The 16,170-nt window shown below is 45.2% G+C and overlaps 1 protein-coding gene across 1 annotated transcript in view; it reads right to left on the bottom strand.

Annotated features, from left to right (window-relative positions):
- Positions 1 to 40: 40 nt before the first annotated feature.
- pde9aa (phosphodiesterase 9aa) overlaps positions 41 to 16,170 on the bottom strand; it is a gene marked incomplete at its 5' end in the record, with an annotated part of 26,932 nt that continues 10,802 nt past the window's right edge. Inside the window, 14 exons of the mRNA XM_079731736.1 lie at positions 41 to 98; positions 355 to 450; positions 779 to 907; positions 2,136 to 2,240; positions 3,216 to 3,329; positions 3,810 to 3,966; positions 4,281 to 4,363; positions 4,892 to 4,996; positions 5,172 to 5,258; positions 6,295 to 6,369; positions 7,435 to 7,495; positions 8,213 to 8,297; positions 14,218 to 14,288; positions 14,728 to 14,782. Of these exons, the coding sequence (XP_079587862.1) occupies positions 51 to 98; positions 355 to 450; positions 779 to 907; positions 2,136 to 2,240; positions 3,216 to 3,329; positions 3,810 to 3,966; positions 4,281 to 4,363; positions 4,892 to 4,996; positions 5,172 to 5,258; positions 6,295 to 6,369; positions 7,435 to 7,495; positions 8,213 to 8,297; positions 14,218 to 14,288; positions 14,728 to 14,782 (1,271 nt within the window). The 3' untranslated portion in view covers positions 41 to 50. The remainder of the gene's footprint in view (positions 99 to 354; positions 451 to 778; positions 908 to 2,135; positions 2,241 to 3,215; positions 3,330 to 3,809; positions 3,967 to 4,280; positions 4,364 to 4,891; positions 4,997 to 5,171; positions 5,259 to 6,294; positions 6,370 to 7,434; positions 7,496 to 8,212; positions 8,298 to 14,217; positions 14,289 to 14,727; positions 14,783 to 16,170) is intronic.

Here is a 16,170-nt window from a genome sequence, read left to right as displayed (position 1 = left end):
TAAAATTAGTTATTATGGATATAAATTGGTGTGGACCTACTTCAAACCTCCTATTTCTTCTTCCCTATTGTCAAGTTTTCACTTTTCTTCTTCTTCACCTGCAAAAAAATAAATGAAAGAACATGGAAACAAAGATAGGCCATGAGCTGTGGGGTGTTTCTAATCTCTATCAGAGCTGGGTTAGAAATTACTTGCTATAAGGAAGTGATTTACTGGGACGTGAATTTATAATCTAAAATGGTTGAATATACGATGATAAAGGAACGTGGACATATAATAATGAATTGAATCGATATTGGCTTTCAGACCTGAGAGGGGTGGCTGTTGCACTATTTAACACACACACACACACACCTCGTTCATGGCGTCGTCGATCTGCTTGAGTTCCTCATAGCGGTCTCTGGACTCTCTCAGGGGCTGGACCATTACGTCCTCAATCTGAGGAAACAGCTGTAACAGGCACAGAGTGGTCTTTATCACTGTGACCGTTGGGACTGTGGTGTATTCATGTATTCAATTTAAGTCATTTTCCCTGTTAAGCAGATGATATAAAACAAAAATGTTTTAATTTAATTCAGTGACCTCAGGGACCTTTTACGACACCAAAGACACAGCAAAGGGGGAATCTAAATGTACCGTGTCATTGTTGACTCTACTACTGCTTTTTTATAACTATGAATGCCATAAAGAGAGATAATCCTCAACATCAACCTAAGTAACCTATATAATTCATATTTTATGACTATCTTTTATCCAAGCGTTATCTCATCATACGGACCTTCATGACGGTCTCAAACATGGGGATGAGGACGAACTTGATGAAGCCAATCTGAGCCGTGGGCTTGGTGACCTTCTCTCTGTCCATGAACGGAGCCACAGGCAGACCCTCTGTCTTCTCCCGGTCGCTCTGCAGAGAGAGAGAGAGAGAAACAACCCATAATACTAGTTATGTTGTTTATATAATATAAGGATCATTTATTATTGATGGAGTTACACAAGAACGCAGGTCATGACGCAGATAACTATTTTAAGTGATTTACTAGGACCGGAACAATACTACAAGTCATACTTAACAGGTGCCGTAGAGCGCCCTCTGAGGCATGGTAACAACAATGTAGCTATCCATTGCATACATAACGCTATTGATGATACCCATTGAATCTCAAAAATCAATACACAGCCCTTCCCCGATCAATCTGACAATCACAGCCTGGTATCCGATTTGAATAGTCTATTATCCCTGATGAGGGGATTATAGACTTTTCAAACCGGATACCGGTTTGGTCAGGATCAAGGGGGGGGGGGGGGAGTTGAAGCACTTTGGGCCAAGCTCTTCGATTGGTAGATATGTTGCCTCATGTGTTAGATAAATTGGATGTTGCTGTTTAACAGAAAGGCCTTCTCTCTGCACTTGGCTGACTTTACAGCACCTAAGCTGAGTTGCGGTCTGAACACACACAGTTTTTATGACTGTTGATGTTCTAGTCCAGATGAACAGGTTATCTTCTTGATGGCCATGTGGCTGATAAACCTGTTTATTGATGAAGCTTTATGTTTCTTGTGTAATGATGAGTCATGTCACGATAGCTATTGATTCTATAAACTGATATTAATGGGATATTGCACTAAGATGCCTGAGACCTTGGTTCTACTACACTTTGTACTTTCTCCATGTCACTCAATAAACCAGAGCTAAACAAAAATCAAGTATCTCCATGTTTCAGTGCAGGTCTCTCACATTAATGTCTAACTGTAATTACTCTGAGGTCCTTAAAGTACGACCACATGCATGAAGTACCCCTGCCTGCACAAAGTACTCACATCTCCAAAAGATATTACTACTGCATAAAATACTCATACCTCCAATATAGATTACCACAGCATAAAGTACTACCATTATATGAGGTACTCCTAACTTGATGCTGAACTACTGAATCAAGTACTTCTATCCGCATGACGTACTACCACTCCATGAAGTAACCTTACCTGCATAAAGCAGTATTTACTGTAAAGAGAACTCCTACCTGCATGAATAAATACCACTACAAGAAGTACTCCTACCTTCATGAAGTACTACCACTACAAGAAGTGCTCCTACCTGCATGAAGTACTACCACTACATGAAGTACTCCTACCTGCATGAAGTATTCCTCCAGCAGGCAGTCCACCCAGGGCTCGGCCACCTCCATGGGCCGCACCTCGTTGGAGATGTCACAGCACTTGATCAGGACCATCTTCAGCTGGGGGAGGAGGTCAGAGGTCAGCAGGAGAGGAGAGGAGGGGGGAGGAACCAGGAGGAGGAGAGGAGGGGACAGTGGAGGGGGTAGGAACCAGGAGGAGGAGAGGAGGGGGGAGGAACCAGGAGGAGGAGAGGAGGGGGGAGGAACCAGGAGGAGGAGAGGAGGGGGGGGGAACCAGGAGGAGGAGAGGAGGGGGCAGTGGAGGGGGTAGGAACCAGGAGGAGGAGAGGAGGGGGGAGGAACCAGGAGGAGGAGAGGAGGGGGGGGAACCAGGAGGAGGAGAGGAGGGGGCAGTGGAGGGGGTAGGAACCAGGAGGAGGAGAGGAGGGGGTAGGAACCAGGAGGAGGAGGAAAGGAGGGGGGAGGAACCAGGAGGAGGAGAGGAGGGGGGGGGAACCAGGAGGAGGAGAGGAGGGGGCAGTGGAGGGGGTAGGAACCAGGAGGAGGAGAGGAGGGGGGAGGAACCAGGAGGAGGAGAGGAGGGGGGGGAACCAGGAGGAGGAAAGGAGGGGGGAGGAACCAGGAGGAGGAGAGGAGGGGGCAGTGGAGGGAGTAGGGACCAGGAGGAGAGGAGGGGGCAGTGGAGGGAGTAGGAACCAGGAGGAGGAGAAAAGGGGGCACTGCCATTTCTTCTGGTCTTCAGGGTTTTTGAATATTATGGAATATATGAATGGCTTGTCTTGGTAGGTGAGTACAGCGGGCGATCGAGACCAGCAGTACAGCGCCCACAGCTCACAGAGGAGACTGAGCTCATTCTGAGCATGAGAAGCTATCATACGCTCTGGCTGAATGTGTTTTGCAAGAACACAGCCTCGGTATGTGAGTTAGTGGGCTACTGTCCTGAGCAGATTGTGTTGTGTGGTTACATGTGTAGACTGGGAGGAGGATGGTCTGCATCGGTGACGTACACATCAGTCACGGTGGTGAAAATGGCGTTTTTATCGCGGCAGGTGAAAGAGTTAGGCAGACGCTTACACAGGTCACATGCTCCTCATCGCTGTAGTCAAAGACGTCCACCTTCTGCTTGAAGGAGTCCAGGATCTCGCCGTGTCGCGCCATGTCCGTGGCCAGGATCAGCGTGATGGTGCTCTGTCACATAACCACACACACACAAACTAGTGACTCTCCAGAAAATAAGTCAAAGCAGGACACAGACTAGCTCAGTTCTCATGACGCCCTACAGTACAGCAGTGTTAGCACATGCTTTTAACCAAAGCAACTTCCCAAACAATGTAAAATTTAAGCAACTCCAAAAATAAGTGGTCTACTTTATTGGATAGCCCTTTATTACATTTCCTGTCTTCACAGGCCGCATTAAACAAGACCCCTCATCCATCCTCACGATGGAGAAGAAACTTTGAGAAGCAAGATAGAAAGAGCTTCCCCCTCCTTCCAGGGAGGGGAAGGAGTCCAGTGGTGGCCGTACTTGGCATACATAATGGTAGCATAACTGTTGCGTGCCGAGCGCTGCGAGTCGCAAAAAAAAGAGGTTCAATGAAACTGTAGAACATCAGACCCTGGAGTGCAGACAAAGCGGCTATAGAGGGGCACAGAATGCACGGTCCTGACCTGGCGGATCTGTTTGAAGGCCTCAGGGTCGAAGCTGGCAAAGATGTTGCAGTCGGGCTGGGAGAAGATCTGGAAGGCTATGGCACAGTGATGGTTCTCCAGGGGAGAGATGTCGTTGTAGCGCACCGCTAGGTCTGTCCGAGCATTGACCTGGTACCTGGCAGAGAGACACAGAGATGGAGGGAAAGAGATAGAGGGAGGGAGAGAGAGAGAGAGAGGGAAGGGGGAGGGATGGAGGGAGAGAGAGAGATAGAGGGAGGGGGGAGGGATGGAGGGAGAGAGAGAGATAGAGGGAGGGGGGATGGAGGGAAGAAGGATGAAGGGAGTGATATACAGAGAGAGAGTACAAGGACTATATCAAATAAATAGTAATTATAGCGATTTGTCCAACTAGCCGAAGTAAACCCATTAATGACTCTGTTTGTACCTGGACCTGTGTGTGCGCGTGTGTGTAGGAGTGTGTGTTCTTACGTGTTGTTGTATCCAGGATGATCCAGGTCGTGACACACAGCTGCGGTCATTAGAATCAAGATGTCCACTTGAGTGAACTTCTCCTGAGAAACACACACACGCACACAAGAACACAAACACATGCCCACATACAAACACATACACACACAAACACACATTATTTTGCTTTGCTAGCAGTTCAATGGCCACACACATTGATAAGTGTTTCCGTGATAGCCTGATGGTGAATTTGTGAGAGAATGAGCAAGGAAGCAAAAGGGTGGGGGAGACATAGTTATAGAGAGGGAGGGAGAGGGAGCGAGAGAGTTTGTGAGAGAGATAGAGAGAAACAGAGAGAGAGTTAGAGTGTGAGGAACAGTGAGAGAGAGAGTGAATGACTATATTAATAATAAGTGTCTACATTAGCACATGACTAAGGGAAGCCTCTTAATGAATGGTCCGAGATAACAGAACCCCCTGGGAGGGGTTGTCTTTGGCAACAGGGAAGCCTCTGTTCATTGGCAGCCTCCCCTCACACAGACACACATACTTGCACTTGACATTAATTGTCGCAAATGCAGTGTATGAAGCAGAGTCGCACTAGCAGAGTATCTACAGAAGAGTACCCTTACCTGGAGGCTGCACTGGCAGATCATGCTGTACATCATCTGCGTCACACAGAAACAATGGCGGAAGTTGTGGAAGGGGTTATTCCTGTAGTTGTCATGGATACATAACTAAAGAGAGAAACAGAGAGGAGATGTCAACGCTGATTTAAAGCCAAGCCTGACAGGAATAGATGAGTCAGAACATCTCTTCCACAATATCATGAAAGTACTTCAAAAAATAAAGACAACGTAACATACTAAGGTGGCCGAGAGAGAGAGAGAGAGAGGGGGAGAGAGAACGTACTAGCCATCGCTTGAGTGTGATGGGGTTGATGGTGAAGTCCTTCACCAGCCCTAAGTCGTGGTACATGTGCTCTAGACAGCTCAGCATCTGGGGGGGGGGGGGGAAACAGAGAGAGATCCACTCTAAATGCATGCAAATGGTTGAGGGTCCTAGACTTATTATAGACACTGACTGATTTTACAATTCCATACTATCTACCCTTTTTAGGATTCAGCATGTGCTCTTTAGCAAGATTAAAAAAGAAACGTAATTTTCGAACAAACACAGTTCTTATTAGCCATTTTGGAACAAACCTTTCATCAGAAAATATCTAAAAGCTCAGTTTTTTGCATTTTTATGTTGTCTTCTCGTCTAGCAGCTGAAGTACTGCGCTATGATCTAGTAGCAGGGCACCCCTCGGTCTGCAAGTTTAGTAGTGAAATAAAACAGGGCCTACCCCAAATAGCGCCTTAGCCAAGACAATAAGATTGTGCATTTCCTTTTTTTCATTAAACATTGTAACATGTTTGTTCAATGTGGAACTTTGTCTTGCTAACATAGTCCCTTAACATTGATTTGTACCATATTTTCTGCCTGTAGTACCAATCTCTGATAAAATAAAAGTTAACTATTGATTAATTGTTGATGTCGATGGTATAAAGGTATTGATTATGGTCAGGTGGTCTGTCTCACCTCATTGGGTTCCCACTGCCAAGCATCAAATGTAGGCTGTCTGAGCGCTTCCACTGTCTCCTTAGACAGATGGTACTACACACACACACACGCAAACACACACACACACACACACATACACACACACACAGGGACACAAACATACCCACACACACCAAAACACACACGTGCACACATGCACACAAACACACACACACACACACACAAACGCAAACATACACACACAAACACACACACACACCCACACATGCTTGCAAATACACCCACAAACAAACACGCATGCACGGACACACACACATACCAAACACACACACGCACAGGCACACGTGCACACACACGCAGGAGGGGAGAGGGGGGGAGGGGATGGAGAAGGAGCAAGAGAAAAGAGAGAGAAAAGAGAGACAGTGTTTTGGAGTTAGGCTTGTTCACATGGCTGGGCTGTGGTCCTTACCTCATTGGCTTCCCACAGCCAGACATCGAAGCCAGGCTTTCTGAGGGCGTCTATGGTCTGTGGTGACAGCATGTACTGCAGACAACACAGGGTCGGTTAACCCTCACTGACTCTGGCTCAGGACCACCTCAGACCACACAGGGTCGGTTCATCCTCACTGTCTCTGGCTCAGGGCCACCTCAGACCACACAGGGTCGGTTCACCCTCACTGTCTCTGGCTCAGGGCCACCTCAGACCACACAGGGTCGGTTCACCCTCACTGTCTCTGGCTCAGGACCACCTCAGACCACACAGGGTCGGTTCACCCTCACTGTCTCTGGCTCAGGGCCACCTCAGACCACACAGGGTCGGTTCACCCTCACTGTCTCTGGCTCAGGGCCACCTCAGACCACACAGGGTCGGTTCACCCTCACTGTCTCTGGCTCAGGGCCACCTCAGACCACACAGGGTCGGTTCACCCTCACTGTCTCTGGCTCAGGGCCACCTCAGACCACACAGGGTCGGTTCACCCTCACTGTCTCTGGCTCAGGGCCACCTCAGACCACACAGGGTCGGTTCACCCTCACTGTCTCTGGCTCAGGACCACCTCACGCACACGTTTTAACATACGTGTGTGTGTGTGTGTAGAGCACATGCACACTCCACTGTGTTTTTGGACCTTACTACACACTCTGACAGATGTTGTGCGTATGTCTGTAGGGGTGCGTGTGTGTGTGTGTGTGTGTGTGTGTGTGTGTGTGTGTGTGTGTGTGTGTGTGTGTGTGTGTGTGTGTGTGTGTGTTGCAAATATAAATATGAATATTCTGCTCCCACACATCCTGGGTCCCAAGGTTTGAAGGGAGACACAATTATAATCAGTTATAATATCTAAGATCTTAAAACATCACTCAATATAAATCCTCTCTGCCACCTTGTGATTATAGTAAGTATATTTGCCATTAATGATGTGAGACTTCAGTCAGTTAATGGGAGTAAAGAGGAGGGGCTCAAACTAACAACTCAGCTTATTCTTGATTGGTCAAACACTGTGCCTATCCAACGAGGTGGGGGGGGGGGCATTGCAGAATGTTTGCCCCATGCTGCCCTGGGTGTCCCTGGGAACAAACCCATACCCTGACTGGTGCAGGTATGTGAGCTCACCTTGGGGTAGGAGGGCACATCCCTGTGCGGCGTCATCTTCTTGTTGTCCTCCAGGTAACTGCTACAAGCGGACCCAACAAGAGAAATGCCTTCAGTCAGTCACGGTGAAATCAACTGATTATATGATGATGAGCTGAATTCATTATTATAGTCTAGTCATGAAATAAACAGAAGGACTCTTTGGGAGTACTGGTTTTCTACGTCTCTACGAGAAAGATATATCCTTGAGAGAACTATCAAATATCTCAATATGAGGCTTTGTTTTCCTGCTAAAGTTTGTTAAATCCAAACTTGAATATGAAATACAAAGGGCTTGGCTTTGATAATTAAAGTTCCCGAGAAGGCATCCACCTAATAAGCCACCCTATAAAAGAATCCTAATGACCTTCTAATGAGGTGCCTCCTAACGAGCTGCCTCCTACGAGATAGCTCCTAATACGCTCGTTGATCAGTTGGATTGTTCGATAAAGATGGAGCTCTCACTGTATCAATGCTACTCATGTCAAGGCCAAGGTCAAGGCCCTCACAGACAGACACACAGCCATTACCAATCACATTGTAATCGTTTGATATGTAACCTATTAATATTAGGACTGCAATCATAAGCCGATGCACTGATAACTCTTGTATTGCTGTGAATTCAAATGTCTAAACATAAGGCATCTGCTATGTAAATATTGATCACTGCCATGAAGCTGAGAGTGCAGATGATGATGAGGAACTCCTTTTAAACAGAGATCCACAACAGAATGGGGATGGGTTGAGGATGTTCTGAGACCTGTTGTTCCTGGAAGCCATCTCCTCACGGAGTTTCTTGATATCGCTGCGACATTTCTCTATCTCCACCACCTTCATCCCCTCGACTGAAGACAGAGAGACACAGAGGGAGAGAGAGAGAGAGAGAGAGAGAGAGACAGAGTTGTTGGCATTTAGATGGTCATTATGACATGGGTCGTTGTAAGCTCTTCTGTTGACCATTCCTGTGTTGTTGACATTTCGTCCGCGAATGTTCTCTTGTGTTGTTGTGGCAATAAAGCGAATTTGAATTCAATTGAATCACGATAGAGACAGAGGAGATGGGGATAGGCCTAGAGAGAGAGAGTGAGCGAGAGAGTGGGTGTTGGAGAGCGATGACATCACCAGTGGCTTTAAGCCGTTTGAATAAGTTAAAGAGTGTGAATTAAAGCGCTGTGGAGAGGGTGGTGTTGCCATGGAGATGGTTAGTGAGTAAACATCCCTTTGATTTACTGATTCATCTCTTTAGAGCAGTACACATCCAGTCAGTCGGTCCCTTCTGGCATCCTGCGCATAACCATCTGATCAATACACACACTTCATTCATGTGTGTGTGTATGTGTGTGTGTGTGTGTGTGTGCGTGCGCGCGTGCGTACGTGGGTGCGTGTGTACTGCATGCATTTTGATTTACGTGCGTGTGTGTTTGTGTTAAGACTTGTATGTGTTTTTGTTTATACTTGTGTTATGTGTGTGTGTGAGTGTGAATGTGTGCATGTTGAGATTTGAGTGTGTATGTGTTTTTGCACATTCATAGAGTGTGCGTAGGGCAGGCAGAGTGCCCTAAATGACAGCAGAGCATCATCTGAGCACTCTGAAGCAGTATAAAAGCACAGCCTGTCTCTCGGTTAATTCCATGTCACCGTGCTTTCAGCCTATGAGCCTGATAGGGCTAATGAATCTATTATCTGGACAGGCACCGTTAGCAATCCTAGTGAATGTCTTGTTGTTTATCGTTGTTCCAGAACAAATGCACACAGGCCCACACTTCAGGGTAACAATGGTGACTGAGGTGATGCTAGGACGAAGGTCTGTGCAGGAATTGCTCTGTTGCCGTAGCGACAAGGTATCCAGGTACTTGGCATGTATTTATTGTGAGAGGTGGCAAGTTAGCTTTAGCGACTTTAATAAGCCCACTAAACGAAGCCCACAAGACGGACAAGACAGACATGAGTCGCTGGCATAGCACATCTCTACATGGAGGGAGGCACATCCACACTGATTTGGACAACCTCGTCATCAATCAGTTCAGCTTGGGCAGCACTCCCAGGGGGCAGTCTTTAGCTCTTTACTAAGATGGAACAAATACATATAGACAAACATATAGAAAACATATACCACAGAAGAATTTCAATGTTGGCTCTTTGTGGTTGTACTTTCAGTATCCTCAGCGATACATTGGTACTGGTTCGCTACTCAAACACAACAATGTCTACGACAACCATTTATTTGACAAAGTTGGAAATCTTTCCCTCGCAAAGTCAAAGTTAATGTAGATGTCGTTATTGAATGTGTATTAAATTGCCAGAGTATGTCTTTAAGAATATTAAAGTGATCCTTGATCGCTTCATTGTGCAAAATTGAGAAAAATATATAAGCTATGTTTATTTTAAAGAGGTACACTAGAATTACATGATTAAAAAAAAGGCGCCCATTTCATGACTCAAATAGCGGCCATGAGAAGAGGTAACATAATTTTACAGCGACTCTTCAAACACACCACCATAACCTCTTTATGTTGCAGTTGGAGATATCCCCTTGGTCATCTGCAAAGAGGCAGAGGTTGTCATAGTTACTGACGCGGTGAGATGTGCTGGGCTATGTGGGGGCATGAAGAGGTGGGGGGGCGTGGGTAGTGCAATTGTATTCAATTATTCCCTGCCCGATGCATTGGCAACACACGCTACATAAATAGAGTTTCAGAGCAGCGACCTGGCCGTAAGGGGCAGATACATTAGCGTGCTGCGTTAGCATGGCATGCTACTGTTAGCCATGCATCTGTCCATTAGCATGGCGTGTTAGTGCCATCCTAGCATGTTGCTGGTAGCTTTTGGCAGCATCACGGCATGCAATCTGCCACTTCCCCGGGCACGGCAGGGAGGAACCACACGCCGCCCGCATACATGGCTCCACACCGCCTCTGCTCGGCATGCTAGTGCCCAGTGACGCATGGGCTGCCTTCGCCTGATATCTAAATTTGGATTTGCTTTTCCTATTGAATTAAGGAATTGTGAGGAACTCTTAAATCTCATGCAATTTATTTATTGATGCCCAATTATTAGACCCAAAAGGTGCAAGCAAATCCACAATACCTCAGTATCATTCTTACAAACACGCAAGTACACCTCACCTGCTGTGTTCTGTAGGGATGTCAGCGGTCATTGTGTTATTGCCTGTGTAAGGGTCACCAATTGACCCAAGTTCAAACCTATAACCAAATTACATTTGGAAGGACATGCTTACAGCTAAAGTGCACCTTTATGCAGGTGATACAAAATTTTTCCCTTTGCCAATTCAAGCTTTAGAAGTGCTCCAGACTGCCTTTAAATTGTTTCAGGCCTCGGTGAATTCTGATTGCTAAGAAAACCATATGCATGATGTTTTCCGGGTGCTTTCCAGATCATAGATAATGTTAGCATTCATATCTGCAATGAAGGTGTCAAGGCCCTCACCTTTCAATTGAAATAGTTTAATCCTATAAGTACTCGGTTAGTTGGGTGGAGGACAGGCTCTTATTTTGAGTACCTTGTGATGAAGAAAGAAACTCAAAGTCCGGCTGGGTTTAAACGATCCAAATAGGGATCTCAATTTAGCAGTAAGGAAAACACTTCAAGCAGTTGACGCAATGTTCTGGACTATGGGGTCATTAATAACTGACTTGCTGCCTAATCTCCAATTCACTGTTTATCACAGTTATCTGCATTTTGTATCCATCTAATTGTCCCACACAAATCGCTGTTTATTTGATGATCTGGATCATGTTCTTCATGAAGCCTTAGGAGACTGCAGCATTGTTTCTCTACCCAGGGTTTGCGTTGAAACTTAGAAACCAGTTTTCTTCTACTTCGCGCTCCAGAATACACTCCAGCTTAATGATTTAGTCTCCCTAGGAGAGTTCAAAGCTCTGATAAAGTGTATATATCAAAAGAATGCAATTACCATTCCTGTAGCAGGTTTTTAAACGGTTTAATCTGTTATCATATCCTCTCTTTTTTCCTTAATGATTCATGGTCTGATTTGACATTTTGTATTCTATAATTGTCTAACCTTTTAATTGTACTGGTGTGCAATCTGGTCTCACTTGAAAATGAACCTTTCATCTAAAGTTCCTGGTTAAGAAAGAAAGATTGAATGAAAGGGCCAAACACCATACCCTCTTCCTTCTCAGTCAGTACATTACACACACATGAATGGATGGCTGACCTCATTCAGCTTCAAAGTGCTTCACAGAGGAATTATTCACAGCACTTCATCCATTCAGCAATTTTTCCATCCACCAATCTAACTATTCATCCATCCACTTATTTATCCATGCAACCGTCTAACTATTTATCCATCCACCCATTAATCCATTCATCAATTGATCCACCTATTACTCCACCATCCTTCCAGTTATCCATCCATCCATCCACCTATTCGTAGTCTGGGGGCAGAGCCTATCCTAGCTGACATGGGCGAAAGATAGGAACACTGCACAGATGGGATGGCAGTCCATTAATAACTAATAACACTGACTAACAAGCAGTCCCAGAGGTATTCACAGTCACCCAGGCACCGCCTATCCCAGCGGCCGCCCTTTTCAAGCGCATCACAGGTTTTGCACAGTAAACATTATTATATTCCAAGCTATGTCTCACAAAATGTTAGGTTGAGGTTGGAATCGAACCGGCGTCCCAAGGTCCATGTGGCAGACGCTGTACCTCGACACTACATCAACACACACTCACACACATGAAGGCACGCACATACACACACACATGTACACGCACACTCAGACATACAGAGATACACACAAACGATGTATCGATGTTAAGGGAGGGGGCCTGTATGTTTCTTAGTAAATTTTCACTGTACAGCAAAGTCTATCATGAAGGGTCCTGACGGCAAAAATTTTCAGCATGCGAAATAAGGGATGTACACCAAGTTTCAGAATTCTTCATACATCGGGGCAGCCAAGCCAAGTGTTAAACTGAAACTGGAAGTTATAGCACCCCTAGGGGAGTTCGGCACCAAACTCTTTCAAGACATAAGTTACAAGGATACCTATAGGTCTGACAAATGAAAACTTTTTACCACTCACAGGTCAAGATATCGGCCTCTAAATTAAAAAGAATACCCAACCGCGACAATAACAAAAGGTATCAACAGTTACACTGTGAATACCTAATAATGTTAATACTTCACACCAGGGGCGTAGGAATGAGTTTAACATTGGGGGGGGGACACATATCGGAAACCTGACAGATCCGTTAATGGTTTGAACAGAAATATGTCATAAATTAACTACACTGAAAAAATTCACAAATATATTTTATTCTACTAAAAAAATACATTTGTAAATGTAAAGGAAAACACATTTTGAATGGCAGTAATGAACTGATAAATATCAAATCAATTCTTTAATTGCACTCTCAATCATCCAGTTTTTTAGAATAAGAAGCGGTGACAAGACGCTGTGTTGCGCTTTCAAAATAAAATGCGCCTGTCTCCAATATTGGAGGGGACACGTCCCCTCCGTCCACCCCGGTTCCTACGCCCTTGCTTCACACTAATAATACATAATACTGCAGACTAATAATACATACTCTTACCCTCACAGAAAGTCAATGTAACCGAGGCTGTGATTGGATCACTCATTTTGGTTTGTTTACTGGAGAGAAAGCCACATGTAAGCGGTAGCAGTACGTCGGGCTCTATCGCCTGATCTTTATGGAGTTTCCTGCATAAACAGCTTTACGGTAGGCGATTACAGCGAGCACTGACCCATCACTTCCCAGCTGTGGGAGGAGGTTCACCGCAGGGGTCACTAGTTTAATCCATGGTAGAGGACAAACGGTGGAGAGCCGCGTCCTCCCATGCAGAAGCCCTTTCTGCGTGTGCCCTCAGTCTCATCCAGTCTAAAGAAGTGTGGTTAGGGGTTCAACACCTAACCTCAGTCTCATACAGTCTATGGGAGTGCGGTTAGGGGTTCAACACCTAACCTCAGTCTCATCCAGTCTATGGGAGTGTGGTTAAGGGTTCAACACCCTTACACACTCCACCGCCCGTGCCAATGCTCGGGTGGAGTTTGCTCGTAGCCACGGGTGAGCTAGCATGGGAAGGCAGAGCAAAGGCCTGCAGAAAGACCCTGCCTGTTTAAACGTATCTAATCACAAGATGATAAACCAAGCAGGGACGCCAGCAGGTGTCTCAGCAGCGTGAAGCCATGAACTCCCCCCCCGTCAAAAGACTGATGTCCCAGTTCATATCTCGGGCTGGTAGGGACCTCCAAAAATACTTTGAGTTGATGGGTTTTGAAGTTGGTCTAAAGGAAAAAGCTGTGATTGTTGTGTAAACTAAGTGTAAACTATGTGTAAATTCTGTGCAGACGTGTCCTTGTTGATTCTCCCCGACAGTAAATCAATAAAGCCATCGCTCACAACAACACTCTTTTATTGGCCTATTCTGCCTGTTTTATTGCAAATGCTTAATGCATGAGCAATGAACAAGGTGACTTGTCCATTGACTTGCTTTCTGTTATGTACACAAAAAAACATATTCAAGTTTCTTATGGATTCACCAGACCAGCACCATTCACCCTTTACACAGATACTGCAATAAAACATGCTCAGCGATTCCTGATGGACAGACAACATATTTTTGACTGGCTGTGCATACACATGTGAAAACATGGCAGAACAATTCGTTTTTAGAGAGAGAAAAAGAGAGTGAGAGAGAGAGAGAGAGAGAGAGAGAGGGAGAGAGAGAGAGGGAGATTATGTTTTACTTACGCTCTACTCTCTTCTCCAACATGGCCAGACGGTTGGTCACCTCTGTCTTCAGCTCGTTAATCTTGAATGCCCTGGAAACAGAATGAGAGAGGCATGGAGTGAGTGGGAGAGAGAAAGAGAAAGAGAGAGAGAGGGAGAGAGAGAGAGAGAGAGAGAGAGAGAGAGAGAGAGAGAGAGAGAGAGAGAGAGATGGAGCGAGTGAAAGAGAGAGGTGGAGTTTCGGTGGCAGAGAAAGATAAAGATACAATTATAAGAGAGAGAACAAAATGACACGACAACATGTTCCTCTAGACTAGTGCATTCATAACTGCTGCATATTAATCACATTTGGTGAGCAAACACACCAGAGGTTAACCGTTAAAGTCACAGAACGCTGTTGCTATAGAATATTCCAGTGGTGAGGGGGCTCGACTCCCAGTCCAAATGTCCCCGAGCAAGACACGTAACTTCATGAGATGTTATTCTTGTTCACCATTCTCTTTAATGCTGACATTATAATGTTGTGCTTACCTGGAGAACTGCTCTGCTACCTGCGTTAGAACATTCTGGAAGAGTTCTTCTTTATCTGTGTGGAGGGACAGAATAACAGAGTGGTTATATACAACTACGACCTTGCACAGGTGCATACACTCAGCCACATAAAAACACCCTGGTACAGACACTTCCACTGCTGTCAACAAACGCAAGATCGAGTGTACACTCCTGGGAAGCACAGAGATACGTCACACACACATGCCACTCATGCATGTACACATTCATGCACACACAAACACACACACACACACATTTGTTATTGTAAACATTTGTTTCTCTTGGTTAGAACACTTTATCAAATATCCTGTTAAAGACAGAAAAATATCAATACTCTCAAACACAAACACACATACACACAAACACACACACACACACACACACACACACACACACACACACATACACAGAGGAAATCATATTCAAACAGATCTTATGTAAGGCAATTAAAAACAGCCTGGCTGAGAGAGGTTGAAAAAAAGAAAGAGAGGGAAGAATAGAGCAGGCAGGGGTGAAATAGAGTGAGTGAGATGGATAGAGAGAGAGAGAGAGAGAGAGAGAGAGAGAGAGAGAGAGAGAGACAGAGAGACAGAGAGACAGAGAGACAGAGAGACAGAGAGAGAGACAGAGAGACAGAGAGAGAGTATCAGACTGACACCAGAGTGACAGATGGATCAGTAAAAGACATACTGCAGTTAATAAACCAGTTTCACCCGTTCTCGCTCTGTGTGATGCCTGTCCTCTGAGTCTGAGCTGAGTAGGAAGCTGCTGCCAGCTTGACGTGTGAACTGGCCAAGTCTTATTCCTCTTTTCTCACCCAGTGAACAAGCAAGCAACGCAAACACATGCCTGCTGCCATTGGCTAGCAGCTCTGAGCTGTGGGCAAAGTCCAGCCAATAAGGGTCAACAAATTCTTAACTATGAGAAATTGTGAAACAACAGAGAGTGACACACACACACGCACACACACAAACACACACACACACACACACACACACACACACACACACACACACACAATTGTTTTACTGAACCGGTGTGAACACTGTGTCCCTCACATTCCAACTGTTCTCTAGGGTCAAAGGTCAACAGAGGTTCAAATAAAAACCAATACCAATAAACAACATTCCTCTCTATGATTGATTAATCCATTCCCCCAACTCGTAAATAATACATTTAATTTGTATTACTTTACACTTTAGAGTAACAATAAACTGTAGATTAAAGGTCACGATGTGATCTGTGTGAAATGGATTGGGGTGTAAGTAAGAACTATTAGAACTATTGCTTTTTCATGATTAAGCAGGTTAGTATATCCAAAGTGACAGTAAGTTAAGATGAATGTCACTTAGGAACAGGAAGAGGTCTGGTACGTGCTCAAAGATGACTACAAATGAAAACTCCATAATAGGTAAAAACAGG

The sequence above is a fragment of the Pollachius pollachius genome (assembly GCF_949987615.1).
Source record: "Pollachius pollachius genome assembly, chromosome: 3".
NCBI lineage: Eukaryota > Metazoa > Chordata > Actinopteri > Gadiformes > Gadidae > Pollachius > Pollachius pollachius.
This window is presented reverse-complemented; position numbering and strand designations above follow the sequence as displayed.